Source organism: Lethenteron reissneri, chromosome 46 (genome assembly GCF_015708825.2).
Source record: "Lethenteron reissneri isolate LAM-NWPU_2019-01 chromosome 46, ASM1570882v1, whole genome shotgun sequence".
NCBI classification, from domain to species: Eukaryota; Metazoa; Chordata; class Hyperoartia; order Petromyzontiformes; family Petromyzontidae; genus Lethenteron; species Lethenteron reissneri.
The window spans coordinates 3,900,669-3,924,645 of record NC_083824.1 but is presented as its reverse complement, the minus strand read 5'-3'; the positions used below and the strand labels follow the sequence as shown (position 1 = coordinate 3,924,645).

Here is a 23,977-nt window from a genome sequence, read left to right as displayed (position 1 = left end):
CAGGCAGTGTAGGCGGCCTCGGTTAATAGACTCAACTTTGTGGTGTCTGCTGTGCGGGTTTGTTTAATGCATATTTTTGAAACATATTTTGATAACACGCATACCCACAGGAAGAAAAAAATGCCGCTTCGCAAGAATGGCACGCGGCGTTACGCGCCGTCGTGTGGGGGGAGGGGGGCTGGGGGATATAATCACACAATCGCCAATTCGTGAGTAAAATAACTCCGCGAAATTCCTGGCACGCTCCTAACCCGCGCCACCTTTCCACGTGTCCGAGACGGGTCTGTCAGAAACAAAGCCCTCATCGTAAGGATTTCTTCGGCTTGTTATCAGCTTAAAAGGATCTCACGTGGCCTTGGGCGCACACAAGGCAGATATCCGATACAAGCACTGCGAGCAGCCGTAGCCGAAGGGCAAGCCAAGCAGCGGGGGCGTGATGCACCGCCAGCGGCCCCGCGTCGAGCCTAGCTGCGCCGATTCGGAAACTCTGCACCGCACGCGGTTCACGCCAAACAGAGCGACGCACGCACACACGCACGCACGTAAAATACACTCGGAACAAATTCTGAACTGATGATTTAAATAGTGAAAGAGGAGAGGTAAACATTACCGCAGAGTAGGGGTGTAAAATTATCCACCCCCACCCAGCCGTGCCAACGGCCATCCGATGGATTGCTCCGATTCCAAATCGTGAAATGATTAAGGAATAAATTTTTGTTGGTTTGTGGTAACTATAGCGGCCACTAGTGGCTGACAGGGTCACATGAACCAATAACATACAACATATACGAATTATACAACCTCTCTCATTGACAGCGATCGACTACTGCGCAGATGAGCGTCACAAGTAGAAATTATTATTCAATTATTATGAAACCTAGACTGCTCAGCCTCTGTGTTCGTGACACTTTCCTTGGTCGATTAAGAACTTGGGAGGACTACCTTTATTACTCTGAAGCACTGTACATTTAAGTGGACTTTGCTGCGGTCGGACATTATCTCTTCTGCGCACCAATGTCACCGCTCAAACACAAAAAGTGAAACATTCTGCGCGACCAGTTAAGGAGGTGACTGGAGGGCGCAATAGTGGTGTGCGCGCACCAACCACGCCAGCTGCTTGTCACACGCTGTCCGGCTCAAGAGACGCCGACCCGTCGAGAGAGGACGGAGTGTCAATGTGACCGCGTCGATTGTTTTGATGTGCTTCATTGTGACGTGCATGATGGAAGCGGAGGCACTTTCAAAATGATTTCGCTTCACCAGGTCAGACCTCGGATATAATCGTCTCGGGAGATATTTACAACCGCCGATCGTCACGATCGGAACGCGCATGTGCGCGTGACGACTTCGAGTACACAAAACAGCAGCAGGTGGGTAGGGGTCATGAAAAGCACCAAGGAGAAAGATGCATTCCGTACAGGATGCACGAGAGCCCGGGTTTCCACGAGAGCGACGTGCGTTACGCGGGGACGGGACGGACGCGCAAACGTTAAACTCCGCGTCACGCGGAGTTCAACCGGCGTGCTTGCGCTGGGAAACGATCGCAGCCCATCCGATGTCCACCCGATGTTCCCTGCGCAGCTCAAATTCCACCAAGGGCCCTGGGGAGGATGCGGGATTGTTTTGCGAGCGCGTTTAAAGGAAGACCTTTCCACGTTTATCGACGATGCCGATAAAAACGCTTATGAAAACACGTGGAAACGAGGCGGCAGGAAGCCGGGCTTCGTCGCTGTCGCCAGCCACACGAGGCAGAATCCCCGAGAGGATCGGTGGCTCGAAGCCAATTTCGGCGCCGGCGGGACCCGCCCCCCGCCACGTGGCGGAGCGGACTGGCCCCCGGAAGGGACGGCAAGCCGGCAGTTTCCATTCACCTGCTTTGAGAGCTCAGCGGACCCGCGACAATTTTGGGTACGCGAGAAGAGGGAGGTTGGGGAGGGGGGGGGTTCCATTCTCGCGGTCACTTACGCCTCCTCGTTGTGCGCCCCACATCCGAACAAGAGACGACGCGGCACCCCGCGTTCTCGCCACGACGCCGCACCCGGCTCGTGCCAACAGGGCACGGAAAGAGCTTAACGGCGCTTCCACTAGAGCCCAGTGGAGCGGGGCACGGCGCTGCCCTGGAGGAAATGGCCGTACAAAACTAGCCTTCCCGCGGAGGACCATTGTTTAAGGTCACAGCTGCGAGTGCCGTCTAATCCGGCATCCGCCCGCCACAGTCCGGCACGCTAGATAGCGTTAGGCGTCACTCGCATCCACCGCCACCGTCGCCCACCGTGCCGAGATTAGCCAAACCCTCTGCTCCGATTCAACCGATCCCTCCACCGCCCCTCTGCCCCTGCACCCGACCCACGTTCATTTTTTTATTCTTACGAGCCACTGCCAACGTGGAGTGTTGTGACAACACGGCAAATGGGAGTCAGCTGTGGCTACCGTTCCGTGAGTTTTGGCGGAAATGGAACGGTGACCATGGCGCTCGGCAAGGAGGTGCCGGTTTTTGGCGATGCCCCACGTGGATTCACAATTTGATACTAAATTGTCAATTCTTTGCAATAACTTCAGTTGCAAAATGGGTTTGACTCGTATATATGCTTGGCTGTTTACATATTAGTCAAATAATCACCCCGTATCTGTTTCATGCTTCAGTATATTACACGTTTTAATTGTAATCTGGTCAGTCGGAATATAATCTGCTCCAGCCGAGCTGTGCAACAGGAAATTAATTATTGAACATTAATTTGTCTTTGTGCAATATTTGAGATTATCTCGAGTGACATGGTTGTTTTCGTCCTGCTTTCTATTCGTTTCATTGCTGTACCTTATTTTGTTTGTTTCGCTTCTGTCATTTTGGTGACCCAGGCCAGCCTAGCCAATGAGGTCGTCCCTACTTTGTTGAGCTCTCACCTGGATAAACAAAATCAACTTTAAACTTTAAGGTATTTTTCTGGGCTAACCGCACTTGGGCCAAAGCCAACTCCGTGGATGCGTTTCACTAAGCGCGCACCAAACTCCAAAACAATTCTGAAATAGCCCTGCCAAGCCCTAATTAATCCCCACACTCTCTCCCTCATGTGCTTTTTAGGAACCAATCTAGCCCATTGTTTTACCTACACATCATAAAATACTTCTTTAAAAAAACAAACGCGCAAATAAATTATTTGCTACGTATAAACACGAGTGAGCACGCGCGCGCTCGCGGCTTCAATCACGCGACGTCCGTGCGGCCTTGCCAGGCCTAAGCCTGACGCGCAAACGTAGCGGCCACAAACAGCGCACGGTCCTCTGCTCGCGACGCAGCCACCGCCAGAACTCGCAATCGCCCCCCCGCCTCGCACGACCCAGCACGGAATTTCGCTCACGGAAACGGCGACCTCATCGTCGTCACCCACGACGAGGGTCTTCCACACAGCCCGGCGCTCTGCGTTGTCGCATGCGGGTAACGAGTGCTCATTCATTTGTTAATCGCTCGGCTCACAGCGGCGCCCACGTGTGACGTACAAGTGATTTACAGGTGAGCTTCAGAACTCGAGGTGATCTACATGGCAGGGCTTAAACTTGAGTCAGGTCTGTCCTGGGTCAGTACCCCGGAAAGTGTTTTGCTATCCAGAACACTACAGGCCCGTATGCCTCTCGCTATGGATGTGGCTACTCGTTCGATGCCACTTACTCCGGTCGACCAGCAAGCCGGATAATATTCAGTAACATATTAAGCCCTGGGCTACACGTGAGCTCCAGGTGGGCTACATGTGAGCTACAAGTGAGCTGTATGGAAAATATAAGTGAACTGCGGGTGAGCTACGGGGGCGAGTGACAGGCGGGCACTGCGAGCAGGTGACGGCGCGCTGCGTGGCGTACCTGTCTGGCAGTGCTGGGAGTTCCAGCAACGGAAGGAGATCTGGCCGTTGAAGCTGGTGCGGGGGCACTTGCAGTCGTTAATGAGCAGGTCGGGGCAGATGTCGGAGCACTCGCTCACGGGCTTGTTGCCCTGGATGTAGTTGTTCTCCACCGAGTCGAGGATGAGCGTCCAGTCGAGGCTGGCCACGTAGCACAGGTCCTCGTTCTTCTCCAGACGCACGGCGCCGCGCGTGATGTTGCGCAGCCCGTACAGGCCCAGCTCCTGCGTGGATGAAGCGACAACGACGCGACGAGAGGTCAGAGAGCGCGCGGGGGTGGGGGGGGGTCAGTCAGAGCCGCGTGGTTCAGAAGTTGTTAAAACACCAAAGTGAAACCTTAAGTAATAAATCATGTCTGCATTAACCACAATAGTATTATCAGAGTATGTTTTTTGTTTGCATTCTGACCACAAGTGTTGTGGTTAATGCAGACATGATTCCTTGTAAAAGGTTACAGTTTGGTGTTTTAATATCTTAACACCTGTTTTGTTGCCAGAAAAAAGGGGAAAACACTATTATCATATTTTGGTACTGGCAAAGGAGGTCCCATGATGTAAATGCTCACCCGAGCTCTCGTTACTCTGATAGTGCATTGTCTTTGTGCTGTACGCCTTTTGGCGTCCTCTGGTCTAACACCGTTTGAGACGAGGCTCAAAAGAAAGCTGTCTCTGGTGTGGACCAATCGGTTTAAGGACAATGCATGTATTATCAGTGTTTTTTTTGTTTGCATTCTGACCACAAGTATTGTGGTTAATGCAGACATGATTCCTTGTAAAAGGTTTCAGTTTGATGTTTTAACATCTTAACACCTGTTTTGTTACCAGAAAAAAATGGGGGAAAACCTATTATCACATTAATTATAATTGCGAACACATAATTACGTGTTTGCAATTTTACAAATTTTAAAACATTGTCGGTTACATACAACGGTCATCTAAAAGTATTGGGGTTGAGTTGAGGGATGGAGAAAGGTGGAGCATTTGCCCCTTTGGCCCATCCACTTTAGCCGTGTCTCCGAGCACATGCACCTACGCACACCGTCGCACGAAAGCGCGCACGCCAGCGCGTTTTGCAAGCCGGTGCACAAGCGTGCACGCAAGCAGCCGTGCTCCTCACACACGGACACACGCGCGCGGAGCAGACAAGAAAACACGCGCGTGCACCAAAAGCCACGAGCGCTCACACACACACACGCACGCGTGCGCGCGCGCACGCGCGCGCGTTCGTCCGCGCACCAACAAGCCTCGTCAGTGTCTCGGCGGAGAGGTAACAGGGCACCTGAAACCACCCCCCGATGAGGCAAATGCGGTTATGAAAACATCGCGACACGCACACATACACACGCACGCACACACACGCACACACACGCGCACACACGCGCACGCGCGGGGGTGGGGTGTACAGATGCACAAGCTGAACGCGTCCCATCACAGAGCCAACTCTGTGGGCCGGCCAAGTCAATGAAAAAAACCACACGCGGCCCGTGCAAAAATCGGTGCACACCGGCGGGTTTGCAAGGCTACCGCTGCCACGCATCGTCAACATCGCCGTCTGTGGTCAATCCACTGCTGGATAATGACCTCTCCCCCCCCCCCGCCCGACCGCAAGGTTCCGCCACAATCTCTCGTGATCCTGCGACGTAACGGTCCACCCTAGCAGCTGCGCACGAGCTGAATGCACCGCTTCATCTCCTCGGATGCGTTGTGTTCTCCGACTGCCGATCCGTCGCTTATGCCTGACCATCGGCCATCGTCCCCCTTTGAGCAACGCGCCGTGCCCAAGCCCGCTTTGAATGATGCCATTAACCCAACTCCATGTGTCCCTCTCACGGTCTCTGCATGGAAATTCCGAGAGTGCATCTCTTCATTTCTCCTCTAGGCAAACTTTTCACTCTTTGCTCCGTTGTTTTATCGTTAATGATCACGTTTCTGAATCACAGCAAGTAGTGTGCGATCCACTAACGTTGCCACTGCCGCCAAATATTGAATACTCGCAAGGGTAAACCAATTCAAGCAGTGGCACAAATACACACTAACATAAAGTACTGTATAAATGCACGCAAATACACGGACGCTATATATACCAGCCATGAATCAGCTCGTGTGCAGCATATTGATGAATTGCTGATTCACAGAACTGTGAGAGGTGGTGACAGCCTGCGGAGGTCTTCATCAGGCAGTGGATTGATCACGGCTGATGATGATAATGGTGTACAATCCAGGTGAAGGAACTCCAGGCCATTCTGTTTGTTTTTGGCTGTGACCGACGCACATCATTGGACAACGCACATTGCATCTAATGCCCACACCTGACATTGTCTGTCTGGAAAGCCCAGTTGACCTCACTGTTGGCCCCAAAACTAACCCAACAACAAAGACAGCAAAGATCACCCGTGTAGCCTACACAGGCTGTTGGGGCAAGTGCTGTTAGCGAGCAGCACCTATGGAGGCCGGCACGGCGCATGAAGGAGCAGTGTGGTCAGCACCACGCCCAGCCGCCCTCGTTGGTGCTGGTGTTTTTTTTAAACACATCGCACCAGGAACACAAGGCCGAGTTAACCAACACGCACAGCATGATATGCAGGCAATGATGCTGTATAATGGGAAAATCTGATGTGATACCCGTTTAAATTTCAATGGAACAAAAAAAATCCCACCGTGGCTCTTCTCCGCCCTCTATCAATAATAATTTAGGGGCACTGTTTGTGTCTTCTTTGCAGCACTGAGACAGGGGTGGAGCTTCCACATTCCTATGGCAAAAGCGAGGCATTCCATACGGCAACCGCTGTCGACTCCTCCACCCCATGTGGTTCTCATTCCGTCGAACACTCCCCCTCCACCCGGGCACGGTTCAGAAGTCGCTCACCGCCACCGATGTTAGCCATGGCTGGGACTTAAACTCAGTGCAGTGCACTTACTACCTAATGCTTAGTAAACAACACCAGGAGGAATCACAGGGAAGGAAGGAACCAAGATGGGCCTTTGACAGGATTTCACGGACAGGTGCCGCACGGCACGCAGACACAGATCACACCGCACAACCAGCCAACCCAGGCAGCGCAGTGGTGCCAGTCCATCACAGCACGGAGAGACACGGCACGGGAGACACGGCACGGGGAGACACGGCACAGTGAGACACGGCACAGTGAGACACGGCACGGGAGACACGGCACGGGAGACACGGCACGGGAGACACGGCACAGTGAGACACGGCACAGTGAGACACGGCACGGGAGACACGGCACGGGAGACACGGCACGGGAGACACGGCACGGGAGACACGGCACGGGAGACACGGCACGGGAGACACGGCACAGTGAGACACGGCACAGTGAGACACGGCACAGTGAGACACGGCACGGGAGACACGGCACGGGAGACACGGCACGGGAGACACGGCACGGGAGACACGGCACGGGAGACACGGCACAGTGAGACACGGCACGGGAGACACGGCACGGTGAGACACGGCACGGGAGACACGGCACGGTGAGACACGGCACGGTGAGACACGGCACGGGAGACACGGCACGGTGAGACACGGCACGGGAGACACGGCACGGGGAGACACGGCACGGTGAGACACGGCACGGGAGACACGGCACGGTGAGACACGGCACGGGAGACACGGCACGGGGAGACACGGCACGGGAGACACGGCACACGGCACAGTGAGACACGGCACGGGGAGACACAGCACAGTGAGACACGGCACGGGGAGACACGGCACGGGGAGACACGGCACAGTGAGACACGGCACGGGGAGACACGGCACGGGAGACACGGCACGGGGAGACACGGCACAGTGAGACACGGCACGGGGAGACACGGCACAGTGAGACACGGCACGGGAGACACGGCACGGGGAGACACGGCACAGTGAGACACGGCACGGGGAGACACGGCACGGGAGACACGGCACGGGGAGACACGGCACAGTGAGACACGGCACGGGGAGACACGGCACGGGAGACACGGCACGGGGAGACACGGCACAGTGAGACACGGCACGGGGAGACACGGCACGGGGAGACACGGCACGGGGAGACACGGCACAGTGAGACACGGCACGGGGAGACACGGCACAGTGAGACACGGCACGGGAGACACGGCACGGGAGACACGGCACAGTGAGACACGGCACGGGAGACACGGCACGGGAGACACGGCACGGGGAGACACGGCACGGGAGACACGGCACAGTGAGACACGGCACGGGGAGACACGGCACGGGAGACACGGCATGGGGAGACACGGCACGGGAGACACGGCACAGTGAGACACGGCACGGGGAGACACGGCACGGGAGACACGGCATGGGGAGACACGGCACGGGAGACACGGCACAGTGAGACACGGCACGGGGAGACACGGCACGGGAGACACGGCACGGGAGACACGGCACGGGAGACACGGCACGGGGAGACACGGCAGTGACACGGCACGGGGAGACACGGCAGTGACACGGCACGGGGAGACACGGCAGTGACACGGCACGGGAGACACGGCACGGGGAGACACGGCACGGGGAGACACGGCACGGGAGACACGGCAGTGACACGGCACGGGAGACACGGCACGGGGAGACACGGCAGTGACACGGCACGGGGAGACACGGCAGTGACACGGCACGGGGAGACACGGCACGGGGAGACACGGCAGTGACACGGCACGGGGAGACACGGCAGTGACACGGCACGGGAGACACGGCAGTGACACGGCATGGGGAGACACGGCACGGGGAGACACGGCACGGGAGACACGGCACGGGAGACACGGCACGGGGAGACACGGCAGTGACACGGCACGGGAGACACGGCAGTGACACGGCATGGGGAGACACGGCATGGGGAGACACGGCACGGGGAGACACGGCACGGGAGACACGGCACGGGAGACACGGCACGGGGAGACACGGCAGTGACACGGCATGGGGAGACACGGCACAGTGAGACACGGCACAGTGAGACACGGCACGGGGAGACACGGCACGGGAGACACGGCACGGGAGACACGGCAGTGACACGGCATGGGGAGACACGGCACAGTGAGACACGGCACAGTGAGACACGGCACGGGGAGACACGGCAGTGACACGGCACGGGGAGACACGGCACGGGGAGACACGGCAGTGACACGGCATGGGGAGACACGGCACAGTGAGACACGGCACGGGGAGACACGGCAGTGACACGGCACGGGGAGACACGGCACGGGGAGACACGGCAGTGACACGGCACGGGAGACACGGCACGGGAGACACGGCAGTGACACGGCACGGGGAGACACGGCACAGGGAGACACAGCCCACACGCCCTCGTCCCACGTGGAACAAGGGGCGAAGCGACTTCTGCTCCACCTTGAGGTTGAGCATCTCAAAGACGACGAGGGCGTAGTTGTAGAAGAGGCGGTTGCCACGGATGACGGCGAGGTTCGGGAAGAGGTCCTTGAGGCTCTCGAGACCGTAGACACGGAAGAGCAGCAGGTAGTCGGTGATCATGGTGAGGTTGGGGAAGCTGATCCCACGGAAGTAGCTGGGGCTCGGGTCGCGGATGAGCAGGATCTGCAGGTAGCCCTCGATGATGGTGCAGTTCTCAAGCTGCTTCAGCTGAGACACGGTGTTCCGCACGTCCATGCTCGAGCAGACTGCGCGAGTGGGAGAGGGAGACGGAGACAGCCGAGCGCGAGAGTCAGGGATTGGCAGGCTGCAGCTCGCTTACTCGCTCACCCGCTTGCTCAAAACGCATCCTGTAGCAGTGACGCACCGTTAACCCGTGTCATCATCACTACCAGCATCATCTCTTCATGATCAGCAATATCATCAGTCATCTTCACCAGCATTATCACTGACACCAAGATCAATGTCATCATCATCACCATCATCACCAGCATTATCATCAGCATCATCGTCGTCCTCACCATCCTAAAATCCACCTCATCATCATACTGTTTTCGTTCTAGTAGTTTTATGTGTGTAGCTGTGTGTATTCTCAAACACACATAAACCAAATAAACACATCTGCATTGAATGGAAAGAACTGATGTTTTTGCCAACTAACCTTCTTCTGCAAGGGTGACATATGCCCGCAAGTGTGTATAAACTATTGTCATTGATAAATATCCACATTTTTTCACATACTTACATTTATAAACTGCAATATAAAAAAAGAATAATGAAACAAAACAAGCACTGTTGTTTCACTGCGTGGGTATCCAGATGCAAGCAGAAAGTCCCCCCCGTGTTTGTTTGCTACAGGTGCTGGCCCCGGGTTGTATCGGAGGTTGAGGAAATTCTGTACTCTACAGATGAGGGACGGCTTCCGAGTGGAGACGGACATTGGCAGAACCCAACAACAACAAGTGCCACAGCCTACACCTGCAGTAGTAGCAGCAACAGTTATAGCAGCAGCAACAGCAGCTGCAGTTCAGGCTGCAAAGAGAGCCATTTTTTCCCCAGGGATTAAATTGTGTTGTGTGTGTAGAGCTTGTTGTGAAACCGCTACGGGATGCAGGCCTCTCCACGCCGTTGTTATTGCCCGTACTTCACCACGCTGGTCACTGCGAGCGTTGGTGAAGGGCGGGTGGGGTACTGGGAGAGGGGTGAGACCAGGGACGGGTTCGGATATCGCCCGCCACTGAAAACAGCCGTGGCCAGGAATCGAACTCGGGTGTGTGGCACAAGCAGCACGCCAACGCCTGTGCCACCACTTTGCAATCGCCGCTCGGAGAATTTTGAGACAGAAAACACGCAAACGGGATCGTGGGCAATGTTGCTTTTTTCATAACTGTCCTTTGAAGTCGCATAGCCATAGGGACTGCAGTCATTTACATAACCCTCGGTGCATGCTCGCATCGACATTAATAACTTATATAAGCCAAACGTTTGATGCATTGCTATCATTGTTGTTGCCGTGGCACAGAATGGCAGTTGCAGCTGTCAGCTGAGTTTGCGCTCGGAAGTTCCCTTTTGAACCAAGGGCTGTGCATTAAACTCTCCGTGTTAACGTGTTGCTATGTTAAGATTGTTTCACGATGTTCGTGTTTACCTCAAAACAAAGGTTATTCTCTCTGTAATCGCCTTTGCGCTTCCTCCGAGTGATATTTTGGGCAACTGCCGCAAATATATACAGTCATCGTTATTAAACCTCAAGTCTACGCTAATGTGTGTAATTTGGGGGCCAAAGTAGGGGAAGCCAAAACATTAACTTTGCAGTTTTGTTGTTTTGGCTATATTTGTGCAAAATTATAGTTTCTAGCTCTTCTGAAAGTAAGGTTAACTCATCCTTTCATTTTGGGAGGCCCAAATGGGGGGAGGGGCAAATATAAAATTTTAGTTTTCAGATTGGGCTCATTGTTGGCATCAACTTGACCATATTTGTGACAAATCAGAGCCTCCTAGCACGTCTAGAAGTGCAAGTTCGCTCACCCTCCCTCGTTTTTTGGGGTGGACAAAAATGGCCACCATTTTATTTCAAGATGGCGGATTTGTTTTTTCTCTCTCTTCCCAACAACAGGGACCAACCCACCCGTCCTCCACGTTGCCTGACAAATGTTTTGGTTCGTGTCCCGTTAAAATCTGTTCAGGATTACGCCAATAGAATGCCGAGTGACAGAGAAGACAAAAATAAAAAAAAGGAGATTCCATTCATTACCTTCACCGTTTTCAATGAAAGAGCAAAAAAACAAAAATCATTTAAGGCCGAAAAAAAGGGGCAGGCAACAACAATAAAAAAACGAGCGTACGTAAGTTATCTTCACGAAGCGTTAATGGCGCGTGTCGGCGCGCGAGGTCGCCGGGGTTTATGGGATATTAAACGTGGGCACGCGAACTTCGGGAGTCCACAGCTGTTGACCTGTGGCACCGTGCCGTAAATCAATCACCGGCGCAGTCCGCCCGTCACACAAACTCAACCCCTCCCTCAACAAATCCCTGCCTACCCACTTCATTACCACGGGTTAAGTATTTCCCTTTCTATCTGTTGCTGTAGCACTTCAAGTCATCCGCGTATATATTATAAATAATCCACTCCTCGGTGAAGGCCTTCCTATGCTGTGTCAGTCATGAAGGTGGTTTGAGCATGCTTCACAGTACTGCTCAGTGATAGATGAAAGACCAGGACCGGTTCACATACTACTCTCTACTGATGGCAGCCATGCCCCGGAATCGAACTCAGGCTGCCTGAGTTCGAAGTGCGGTGCGCTAAGCTGTGCACCACCGCTCCCTTCCCATTTGAATATTAAGCTGTCAATCGACTGCGGAATGAAGGTATACCCCAGCAGTGTATGTCATGTGGGTGTTGTTTGACTATACTTCACCACACTGGCCGGTGCAGGTTGGTGAAAAGGAGCAGGGGCCAGGACCGGCCGAGATACCACTCGCTACTGGTGTGCGCTGTGACCGTGAATCGAACTCGGGTCACCGGGTTCACAGTGCAGTACGCTTTCAACCACTGCTACACCCCGTGCGCGCATATATATGCATAAAAAAACGCACAAGCTAAGTGCATTAAGTACTTCAAGCTGGGGAAAGTTAATTTTAAACAGACACGGTTGCCTGCGCTTCAAGTAAAATAATCGTTATTTTGCTTCAGCGCTAACACAGCACGTGCACACCACACAGATGAGAGAGACACACACTGTCCAATCTCTCCCGTGGGGCACACAGCAAGGCCAAGGAGGTGACCTACCATGGACATGCCACACTCGTGCTGTTGGCGGCTTGCAGCAGGTTACACCGCTAAACACCCCAGAATTCTCAGGCTCGCTCTACAATCACTGTGTCGCCTACAACTGGAATGCTTGAATTGTAAATCAACTACTTTTTTGTGGCCGATTATTCAGGCCCGTTTAAAAATGACGGGTGCCCTGACATCCCTGCCGCCCGAAGGTGGGGAACCCTCCCCCTCTACAACCCACACCCAGCGAGCCGTGGCTGATGATGCCCATGGCGTCGGTAAGCCCCACCGCCGCCCGTCCAGCGGCACACGCGACATGATTTTTCACCCCAACTATTTTCGCGTTGTCCGACTGGTCGAGTCATGGACACCGATAAATATATAATCGGTGGAGTGATCGGGGACTCCTGGAGATGTGGAGCGTTGAGATCTGTTCGTGTGCAGGAGTGAGATGGATGGTAAGCAGCACTGGACGACAATGTCAGAAGGCTTTCATCCGGGAGCGGATAGAGAAATAACGGATGATGACAAAAATTGTGGTTGAAGAGTAGAGAGACAGGGATACAGAGAAGTATCTATATATATCTCACCATGACCAAAATTAGCAGTTTGCATCTATGGGAGACACTAATAAGAGTGCGCAGATTAACACCTTTGGGCAAAGAGACTTTACTTCCCGCAAAGGTGTTTTCAAGGCGCCAATTTTGTCCCAACACTTAGCCGTGGGACAGAAATGCCGACGCCCCCATACGCGATTGATCTTAATAAAAAGTTATAAAACCGAACTTGTAACTTGTATAACACGCGCGTGAATGAGTGCGGAGCATTGAGAGCCAAACAATGTTAAGCAGGTTCGAAACCATAAATGCTTTCGGCAAAGAGTGCATTCGGAGGATGCCGATGTCACAACAGCGTCTGCTCAAAACCCTCCACCGTCCACGCAAAGTTTTTCAATAACAAGCGGGGCGGCGTTTGTAACGAACATCACAGCGGTCGCGTTACTCAAAACAGATCAAGCAAGAGCCTCTTTGCTGCGTTTCACAGTGAATATTCCCTCTGCGAGTCAAACAGGAGGGGGGATTGCCAACAACAAACTGGCCAAAAACATCTGGCGGTGCCCTCTATCATCTCCAATGGATACAATGACGGGGTGAAAAGGGCACGGTGAGTTCGGTTGTATTTCGTCGGAGCTTCGTGATATTAAGAAACCCATCAGGCCACATTTCCCAATGCATGGGGCAGAGAATTGAACTTGGGCGGCTGGGATTGTAGGCGCACGGTCCAGGAACCGCTTACTGCGTACACAAAATCGATCCCCTCCACCGTAAAAAAGCTTCCTCCACGTTAACCGCACTACCTCATACAACGCAACCACATACTGCACATAGACGCGCAGTCAACTATCGATGCTCTGCATGTGGATTATCCGTGGTTGCTACAAAAGGAAAATAACGTAACGTATGATATTCCACGCTCGCTCAATCCTGTGCTGGGTATAGAGTGGTTTATAGCAATACAGTATGTAATTTAATGTTGGGTTTGCCTATGACAGTATATAGTACGGTATAGACGCGTGTGATGTAAGAGAATAAAGTTTAGATGGAAGCATATTAAATAATTTTTTTACAACGTAGAAATTTTTTATGTATTACTTACTGTTAGTAACTCAGCTTATTGTAGAGTATAGTAAGTAAACTGATGATGCTATGTAGTTTATACTTTAGTTTGTTATGCAGTTTATACTTTAGTTTGTTACGTGGTTGTTTAGTAACTGCAGCCACATACTATTAACATTCCTTTCCTTTGTTAATGCTACCCCCCTCCCCCCCCCCTTTGATGCTGCTAATCCTGCATAATGCACGGGCATAGTATTGATTTGGAACCCCCGCCCACCTCCTACGCATTTTCCATATGCTGAATTCCTCTTGATATGCAAATTATTTTGTTTAGGCGCTCTTCTTCCCACCTCTCCCCCTCTAACCCAGCTTAAATATACGCTCCAAGCTTGGTGGTGTTTCATTCTTCGCCTGAGGACGGCTGCTTGCGTTGTGGCCGAAACGTCGTGAGAATTGTTTTATTATGTTTTATTTTTATTATTTTATTACTTCCCTTCTACGTGACTTTACCGAAAGAACCAAGAAGATGGGTATTATTAGTCGCGACTCAGTGACTGATCACCTTAATAAATAATAAAAACAGACGAAACATTCCACGGGTCTTTCACCCTATTCCACAAAAGGTAAGCAATACGGAATTACAGCATCGCTGAAATGTTTTACAATACGTAGGATTTTTGGTTTTATACAGGCTATATCTCCACCCCAAGTACCCAGGATAAAACAAGAGTTCACCGTGTACCAGGCTCATGTTTCATGCAATGACCCTTCATCTCACTCGCCCTTCTTCGTCTCACTCAAGGCGAGGTATCTCATTTGCCAGGGAGACCCGACGAACTCAACAATTGATCAACATCAGGAGTTATCGTGCCCTTACAGAGCGGCGGTGATAAGAGTGATTAGCGCAATGAACGGTGAAACCAGCGATCCATGTTCAAATTTGGGCCACGGCTAAAAAAATAAAAGTGACGAGCGATATCCGAACCAATGCCGCTCTTCAACTTCACGAAGACAACTCATCCCTCATATAGCCTTTAAACAGATTGTTGGGGCAAGTGCTGTTAATGAGCACCTATGAAAGCAAGCACGGTACATGTGTCTCCCCACTGGTAATGTTTACACACCATACCAGGTACTCATGTAAGGCTGAATCGACCTAGGGGAGGCCCAATAGCGGTTCAAATATTCGGCACTATTATTGGTCGTGAGCGGGAATTGAACTCTGTTCGCCGCTCCTCTTCCCAACCCGCACCGACTCGCGTGGTGAAGAATGGTCAAGAAAATGGGAAACGTAAGTAATTTTTTCTTATCAATTCTTACCATGCAAAAGAAGTTCAACATACGTAGTACGTACATTTATTTGAAGGGACATAATCACGCCCGAGAGGCCGTGCACTGCAGAGATGGTGCAATAAAATAATTTTGTTTACAGATGTAAGGTGGACTGTTACATTGCCGAATGGTGAGAAACAGCGAAAGGGGAGGCCTTAATCCAACAGTGGTTTGATCTTGAATCAATGATGACGGTGGTGATTTCAGTGGGTTATTTAAAGTCTCACAATTGGTGGACTGTGCATTCATGGTTTAGGAGCGCTACGTTGAGTCTGTGTTTTGTTCTCCTGTGCGGTTGTTATTGGACGACTCCTGCAGGGTTAAACACTGCTCCCTTCGTGGCGGAAGCTTTACACTGCCCAGTGTATTGACTCAGCCTCTATCAACAACATACAGTACACATGTACATAAGCTACGACGAACAATCTATTAATACATTGATTATTATGCTTATGATACAACGTGCACCTATCGACGCAATGTAATTGATGTGGGTTGTTTTTTTTTGGCGTTGTGTCTGTGTGAACTGTGCAGCCAGTAGAGGCCGCAACAATTCACAACGTTGGATAAAAATACATTTATTCTTGAGTATAAGTGTGAGAGGGTTGCCAGATGGGCAGGGTTTGAGTCTTTACACCCCCCAATGTAAACACATCTAACGCACACAGCACACATACACATGATCACGACTGATGACGTTCTATCGGGCCAAATAAAATTAGAAATTTGGCAAAACAATAATTGAGAAATGGGCTATGCTTATATCAGGATGAAAATCCCCAAAGCCTCTCGTTGGGCTGCGAAATGTAAGGCTCAGGAAGTTGACTGGCTTCACTAATTTGGGAAGGCTCAATCTATGGTTCTACATTTGCTTAGAGTCCTGTGATAAACAACTCACAACCGATTCCCATCATCAGTGAACCAAGTAATCCGATTCCCATGAAGTGTGAAAATGAAGCCATTAAAAAGCGGTCAGAGCACTTTCTCCGACACTTAGCGCACATAAGTTCAACTCCTTGCCACGGCTAACATGAGTGGGGAGTGATATCTGCACTGGGCCTGGGACCTCTGCCTTCATCAACCCGTACTGACCAGCATGGCGAGTATCGTCAAACAACCCCCATGACTGATACACCAGGGCGTGGGCGGGGAGCAGCCCTCATCCAGCAGTGGATTGACAAAGAGCTGTAAACTCAACTGTCTGCCTGGCTGTGTACAAGCACGTGTACACAAATACAATCCACGTGTATGGCCCACAGATGAAAAGGCACACAGCACTGACACTTGTATTGTTCGGGCCATGCCCCCGTGTATTTGCGTCCACTGACGTTACGAAATGCCTGACAATAGCTCTTTCCAGAATCAGAATATTTATTTAGACTGCAGGAGGAATCCCAATAAGCTATGAAGCTCTTTTCACAGGTCTTCAGTAGGGGCAGGTCACAAAGTCATGACAACAAATACGAAAAAACGATAAGAGTGGAAAGTATAGCAAAGGTAAACACATCACTAAAACATTATCTATTTTTATTTTACCAGGTAAGGCCCACCGAGCAATTGGCTTCTTTTTGTCAGAAGCGACCTGGCCACAAATGATAGCTCAACGAAGTGGCTTATCATCATGCGGACATTTATAGCGGCCAATTTACATATAAATAATCTCAACGCGTGTTTCTTAACCGTGGAGGGAAAAAGCGGACTGTTGAGGGCGGGTGCTGTTGGCGAGCACCCATCCCAGCAGTCTCCAGGCCTGTGGAGGTTCAGGGAGCGAGGGCACTGGGGGAGGTCAAAGGCAGCGGCGGCGAGGGCGTTGTGGCCGCCCACACCACACCACCTCCTTGGGTGCCGTTCCGGCCTTAATAGAGTGTGAGCTAACAGCACTTTTGGCCCCGCGGTTCAGGTGTTTTCACAGTTTATACGACTAAACTTGGGTCACTGTCGTCGTATCTTTGGTGTAAATGTGGGGCTCTTGTCAGTGGCTTGGGTTCTCCTCTAGGTCGACTCAGCCTACAATGTCGAGCCGGTGTGTTAGAAACAATGGCAGTGAGGCGCGCACGTTGTTGATGCTGCCCAACCTTTATGCAGTGACGACCTTTATAGGTGCTTGCTTAAAGCAGTGTGTGTGTGGGGGGGTAAGTCGGGTGTGTGTATGGGGGGATAAGGGGAATGAATGGTCGTTGTGCAGTTGTTTGAACACTGCGCTACAAACCTGGCGACCCGAGTTCGATTCCCGCTCACATCCAACATCGGTGACGAATAGAAAAACCGGTCTAGTGCCTCCCCTAAGTCGACTCTGCCTTAGTACATGAGTACCTGGTGCGATGTGTAAACATTAGCAGCGGGAAGACAAAGGCGGCCGGGGGCGGGCGCTGGCCACCTAGCCCCCTCGTGTGTCGTGTTGACCTTCAATAGGGTGCTCGCTAACAGCACTTGCCCCAAAACAATCTGTTGAGGCTACACGGGGTGGGGGGATCTTTGCCTTTGGTAAGGAGGGTGTGTGTGTGCTCGCTTAGCGAACACAAATCAAGTCACGTGACCTGGACTCTCGACGTCAGAGATATGTAAACTTGATAAGCGACTGCGGGGTGGAAAAATAACATCGCCTAAACTACCGTCTCGTTTTGATCATCATCATCATCATCGTTATTACCATTAACATCAAAAAATAATAAAGGAAATTCAATTGGCCGAGCACTGCTCAGTGAGAGGGCTTCAATGTGTATTAAAAAAACTGAAACGATTATGTAATGTATTTACACAGGAAAGACTCTCTACGGCTCAAAACTGTTTTTTAGGCTTGTCCTGCTTTGGGATTTTGGCCAATTCCTTTCAAAATAATGTTTTGCATATCGTAGGAAACCAGGGTGCCTGGAGAAAACCCTGCCACGCATACGAAGCGACAACATTCACGACAGGTCAGTTCGGATGGGGTTCACAACCCCACTTGCTGTACTTTCCATTTCCTTGCCATTTGGCTAGAGCCCAAACACCTTTGGTGGCTCTCGTAAATCTCTCCGTGATCCACCAACCATTGCCTACAAAACCGACGGATCTCTGCCGTGATCTACTGCGCCTGCGACCCAAGGGCAGGAACGCATTGCAGTTCTTGAAAAATCTACCTTGTACGTGGGGCCAAACTGAATCAGAATATTTTGTTTATTTATACTGGAGGAATCCGATGAGGTATAAAGCTATTTTCACAGATGTTCAGTAGGGGCACGGGGTAGGAACGTTACAACAAAACAAGAACATGATATAGGAGTGCAAGGTACATGAAAGGTAAACAAATCACCCAAACACATAAAAATAAACTCCATCCTACCAGACAAAGACCGTCGAGGTATTAACTTATTGTTCAAAAGCGAACTGGCCACAAATGATAGATCAACAAAGTGGCTCATTATTTGGCCATTTATAGCAACATAAAAATCCACGCAACCACGGGGAGAACACACAAACTCCAAATATACAGCGGGCATCAGAGTCGGGTTCGAACCCCCGACCTCCTGCAAAGCAAGCGAGGTAGTTAACATTTCCTAGCCACCGTGGGACCCTTAAACAAAGGGGCGTGCCAAACATCAATCACACACGAGACAACTCAAACAAGCACAATAATACACGGGCACTTCCTTCAACCAAGGGCAACCTCGCTGCAGAAAAAACACATTTGCTATTTGACGAATATAAACTTGACTTTGTATCTCAGTTAGGGGGTTGGGTAGGGGTAGGCTAGTATCATCACAAGTTCTAGATTTGAAGTTTTCGTGACTGCAAGGATTCATACTCTTTGTTTTTTTCGGTAAAGTCACGTTAAAATAAATTAAATCACGACGTTTCGGAGGCAACACAAGCTTCCGTCTTCAGGTGGAACCGTCACAACAGTAATTTTGCTGTGTTGGGTTTGGGACCCAGGTATCATACCCAGCCTAATTGTGAATGGCTGTGCTCATATCACGTGATGGTAATTGTTTGACTGGGATTAAAGAGTGTCCTGAGCCACACAGCTCTCCTCCTCCCTCCCACTTTCATGATGAAATCAATCAGAGTTGCGAGTTATTCACCTGCAGGGCTTGCTGGTGAGTCTGCCCGATGCGAGTCTTACATATCACCGTGACATGGGTGCACACACCCACTTCCTGTACACGCACTCACCATTTCAATTCTCTTGTTTTTCTTCCCTTAACCCCTCAATAAACACAGTTGCATAACCCGTCCTTAACAGAATAACAAGCAGGAAGCAACAGAAATCTTATCTCGACTCCTTGCCACACCTGTTGGGCTCCACGTTCGCCCCCCCCCCCCAAAGGGCACGGTGACTTAACAAGGGCAGTAAAGCAACAGGTCAAAGTCAGCCTCTCCCTCTGCTCAATGAATCAACAGCAAGTATTGATAATTCCACTGCTAGATGACGGCCTCCGAAAGCTGTCGCCATCTCTCACGGTCGTATAACGCAACGGCCTATTTATCGCTCTGTACAATGGCCTATTCCATCGTTCCATCTCTCCGCGGTGGGTGTCCTTCTTAGGTGCGTTTCATTCCTTGGCTGCCACTTTGCCGTAATGCTTGAGCGTCGGTGGTTAATATCCTTGTTGCAGAAGGCTAACAAGTATTTCAACAGGCCCTCACACCTCTTTTCAGCGCAACTATATATGGTATATATAAGGGACCAATATCTAAGGCCTCTTACCTGCGTAAATGACATCAGTCAATGAATAATGACGAAATCCAACAGCAGCAATTAAGGAATTCCATCCAAACGACTCCAACGAGCCCTAACCCCACCAGACTTCTAGAACACTTCACCATCCACACTAGACCACCACCGTCTGGATGGACCGACGTTTAAGACAATGGTCCTCCCAAAGTGACCGAATGGATACATTCTAATATGCCTGGAAAAGATTGGGCAAGTCATACAGAGATGGTAAAACTGTTGCAACATATTTAGGTAACGCTGTGTAAGAACTGTTATAAACATGTGGACGGATATGACCAAGTGTGACACTTAACTGGTAGTGTCTTGAATTACCAAACGTTGGTATGGAAATTCAAGACACAAAACAATGATCTTATATTCCAATGAGACGTAATGGGCAGCCTTGTCAATCGACTGCTGGATGAAAGCCTTGCCACACCGTGTCAGTCACGGGGTTTGCCTGACCACACTTCACCATGATGATCGGTGAGGTTTGGTGAATTTAAGGGTGTGGGGTGTGGGACCCAGGTCCGGTTCAGATATCACTTACCACTGTGATTAGTCATGGCCCGGGATGTATAGGAAGTGCATTAACTACTGCACCACCGCTCAATCCCACGATAAAATATTTTTTTAAATATAAATTACATCAGGAATATCACTCACTTATCCAGAATAAAATGAGCCTCAAAGATGTGTGAACTGTTGACCCAGGCCACTCTTGAAAACGATACTTGTAAGGCTCAATGCATTCTCACCTGGATACACTGAACTGTTTTTCAGGGAGGCCCTGCATTTGGGATATTTGACCAATGCCTTGTTAATACTGTCGTGTCTTGCATGCATAAGGGAGTTAATCACTACACTGAACATTACAATTCATTAGTTTTTTTTATCAAAGCCTCAATCGTGAACATGTAAAGGTTTGCACAGACGGGTTTCACGAACTCACTGAGCTGCACTGCCATCCCTGGCCAACGGGCAGCGAGGATGGTTCACAAATCTCGACGTGACCCACCAACCCTTTCCTCCAAATCGCTGGATCACACGCGGCCAAGACGCGCACACACACTGACGCAGCACTCTCATGCGGAGCACGTCAACAACACTGTTCGTGTGCAAGTGACACCTTTAATCCCCACCTCCATCCCTCCATCCCTGTCCTTGCATCCCTACTTAGTGATCGCATTAGTCACCGATGACCTAGGTGGGTTGATGCGGTCAGAACACACACACACACACAGCCCTCTCTCACGTGTGCCTAGGGGCTCCTCAACACGTGTGACACCACCAATCTCCAATCCGATTTAGCTCTCTCTGAATCCCGAATTAGTAATTACTCACTGATGGCCGAGGTGGGTTGATGGGGCAAAGGCCACACACACACACAACCACTCGCGTGTACGTGGAGCCTCTCAACAACAACAACATCATCATCATCGCGTGTTCACGCCACAGAGAACCCCAACCAATCTCCAGCTCCCATCTCCCTCCCCACAGGGGCCCCCCTCTCCGTTAACTCACTGATGGCCGAGGTGGGCGATGGGGCCAGCAACGCGAGCAGCCACGCCACGGTGAAGGCGGCCACGATGCGTCGGCCCTGTGTGCCGGGCTTCATGCTCGCATCCAGCCGAGAAGGCTCCACAGCCCTCCTCACTGCACAGGCCCACGACGATGAGGTAGATCGATCGGTGGTGTTGTTGTTGTCGTCGATGATGCAGTCCCCACCGATGGGCCCCTATCCTCCTCCTCCTACTCACTCCACCGTGTTCCAGCCACAGCAAAGACGCTGCCGTGTCCTCCTCTTGCTGCTGGTGTCGTCCGTGTCCCCTCTCCTGACTCTCTTTGACGTTCCTCCCTGCCTCACTTCTCCCTCAAAGGACAGGGGGCTCGTAACGAACCTCTTCCTCCTCCTCCTCGACAATGCTGCACACACACTGGACGTGTCCCACCACGCTCGCTCACTTCACGAATGCTGCTCGTGTCGAAAGGGTCCCGGTGTGGTACGTGTCCAGGCGAGGCAGATGAACGAACCGAGTCTCTCCCCAACCCACCCCCGAGTCCTAGAGTAGTCGTAGTAGTAACACCATCACGATGAGACTACTTCACACCTCAGACTCGTGCGATATCCTCCTCCTGAGTTCAACCTCCTCGAGTTGTCGGTGAGGGTCTCTGTGCAACACGCACGCCGCAAATGGTCGAACCAGAGGCTGTAGTACACTGCAGAGACTAACAACAACAACAACAACCACGACCACCGCCACCACCAACCACAACCTTCCGAAAAAAATAAAAATGTAAATCCACAGCGGCTGCTCCGATTTTTTCCGACCCGGGAGCTGAATCAGCCTCCGTTGCGGTCACAGCCGCGGTCACGATGAAGGAACAAGAAGATGAAGGAGGGAAATGAGGCGAGAAGATAAGAGGATGATGAGGAAAGCTTTCCGATGATGATGTTGAACCCCCTCGCCGCCCTCAAGTCGTGGCCACCACCTCCCGGCAGCCGCGTGTCTCTTCACCGTCGCTGCTCACGAAACGATGATTACAAATCCCGCGGTAATTCTTCTCGACGGACGATACCGCCGCCGATAACGACGTCGTCGAAGACAGAAGATAGCGGTGTGGACGAGGTGGAGAGGGAGGGGGAGGGGAGAGAGCGACTCCGGCGTGCCCGCGAGCGGAGTCAACTTCGCCTTCAGCGCGGGGCTCATAAACAACGACGACGACGAGCAATGGCGATTGGTTTGCGCGGAGGGAAGAGCGCGGCGCCGCGGAAGACGCGGAGCGGAGCGCGGAAGACGCGGAGCGGAGCCGCGGAAGGCGCGCCGGAGCCGGAGCCACGGAGCCGGAACGCGACCGTGGCCGTGACGCGGTGCGCACGGGGTGGGGAGGGTGGGGGTGGGGGGTGGTGGAGGGTGGGGGGGTGGTGGAGGGTGGGGGGGTGGTGGAGGGTGGGGGGGTGGTGGAGGGTGGGGGGGTGGTGGAGGGTGGGGGGGTGGTGGAGGGTGGGGGGGTGGTGGAGGGTGGGGGGGTGGTGGAGGGTGGGGGGGTGGGGGGGTGGTGGAGGGGGGGGGGTGGTGGGGGTGGGGTGGGGGGGGGGGGGTGGTGGGGGGGGGAGGTGGTGGGGGGGGAGGTGGTGGGGGGGGGGTGGTGGGGGGGGAGGTGGTGGGGGGGGGTGGTGGGGGGGGGTGGTGGGGTGGGGGTGGTGGTGGGGTGGGGGTGGTGGTGGGGGTAGTGGTGGGGGGGGGGGTGGTGGTGGGGGGGTGGTGGGAGGGTGGTGGGAGGGTGGTGGGGGTGGTGGTGGTGGGGGGGTGGTGGGGGTGGTGGTGGTGGGGGGGTGGTGGGGGTGGTGGTGGTGGGGGGGGTAGTGGGGGGCAACTCACGGGGCGAGGGAGGGTGGAGGACGGCGGCTACGCGCGCGCGCGTGTTGCGAGGCTTGTGATGATGATGAGTGCTCCCAAACAGCACTCGCCCCAATCGGCTGCTCTAAGGCTACAACTTGGGGTCTTTATGTGTGTGGGGGGTGGTTAGCGCACTGAGCTACGACCCCCCCCCCCGGCTACCCGAGTTCGATTCCCGCTCACGGCCAAAATTGGTGACGATTATCTGAACTTGTCGTTCAGATAATCAAATAAGTGCCGGGTGCAGTGTGTAAACATTTCCGTTGGGAAGACAAAGGCGGTCGGGCGTGGTGTTGGCCACCTACCGGACTCCCTCTTATACCGTGCTTGCCTTCATAGGTGCTCACGAACAGCACTTGCCACGAAAG

General features: G+C 52.3%; 1 protein-coding gene across 1 annotated transcript in view; it reads right to left on the bottom strand.

Moving 5' to 3' along the window:
• Nucleotides 1–22,956, bottom strand: part of LOC133354143 (insulin-like growth factor 1 receptor) — a 119,235-nt gene extending 96,279 nt beyond the window's left edge. Inside the window, 3 exon segments of the mRNA XM_061570748.1 lie at nucleotides 3,853–4,114; nucleotides 9,249–9,535; nucleotides 21,733–22,956. Of these exon segments, the coding sequence (XP_061426732.1) occupies nucleotides 3,853–4,114; nucleotides 9,249–9,535; nucleotides 21,733–21,826 (643 nt within the window). The 5' untranslated portion in view covers nucleotides 21,827–22,956.
• Between the last annotated feature and the right edge of the window lie 1,021 nt (nucleotides 22,957–23,977).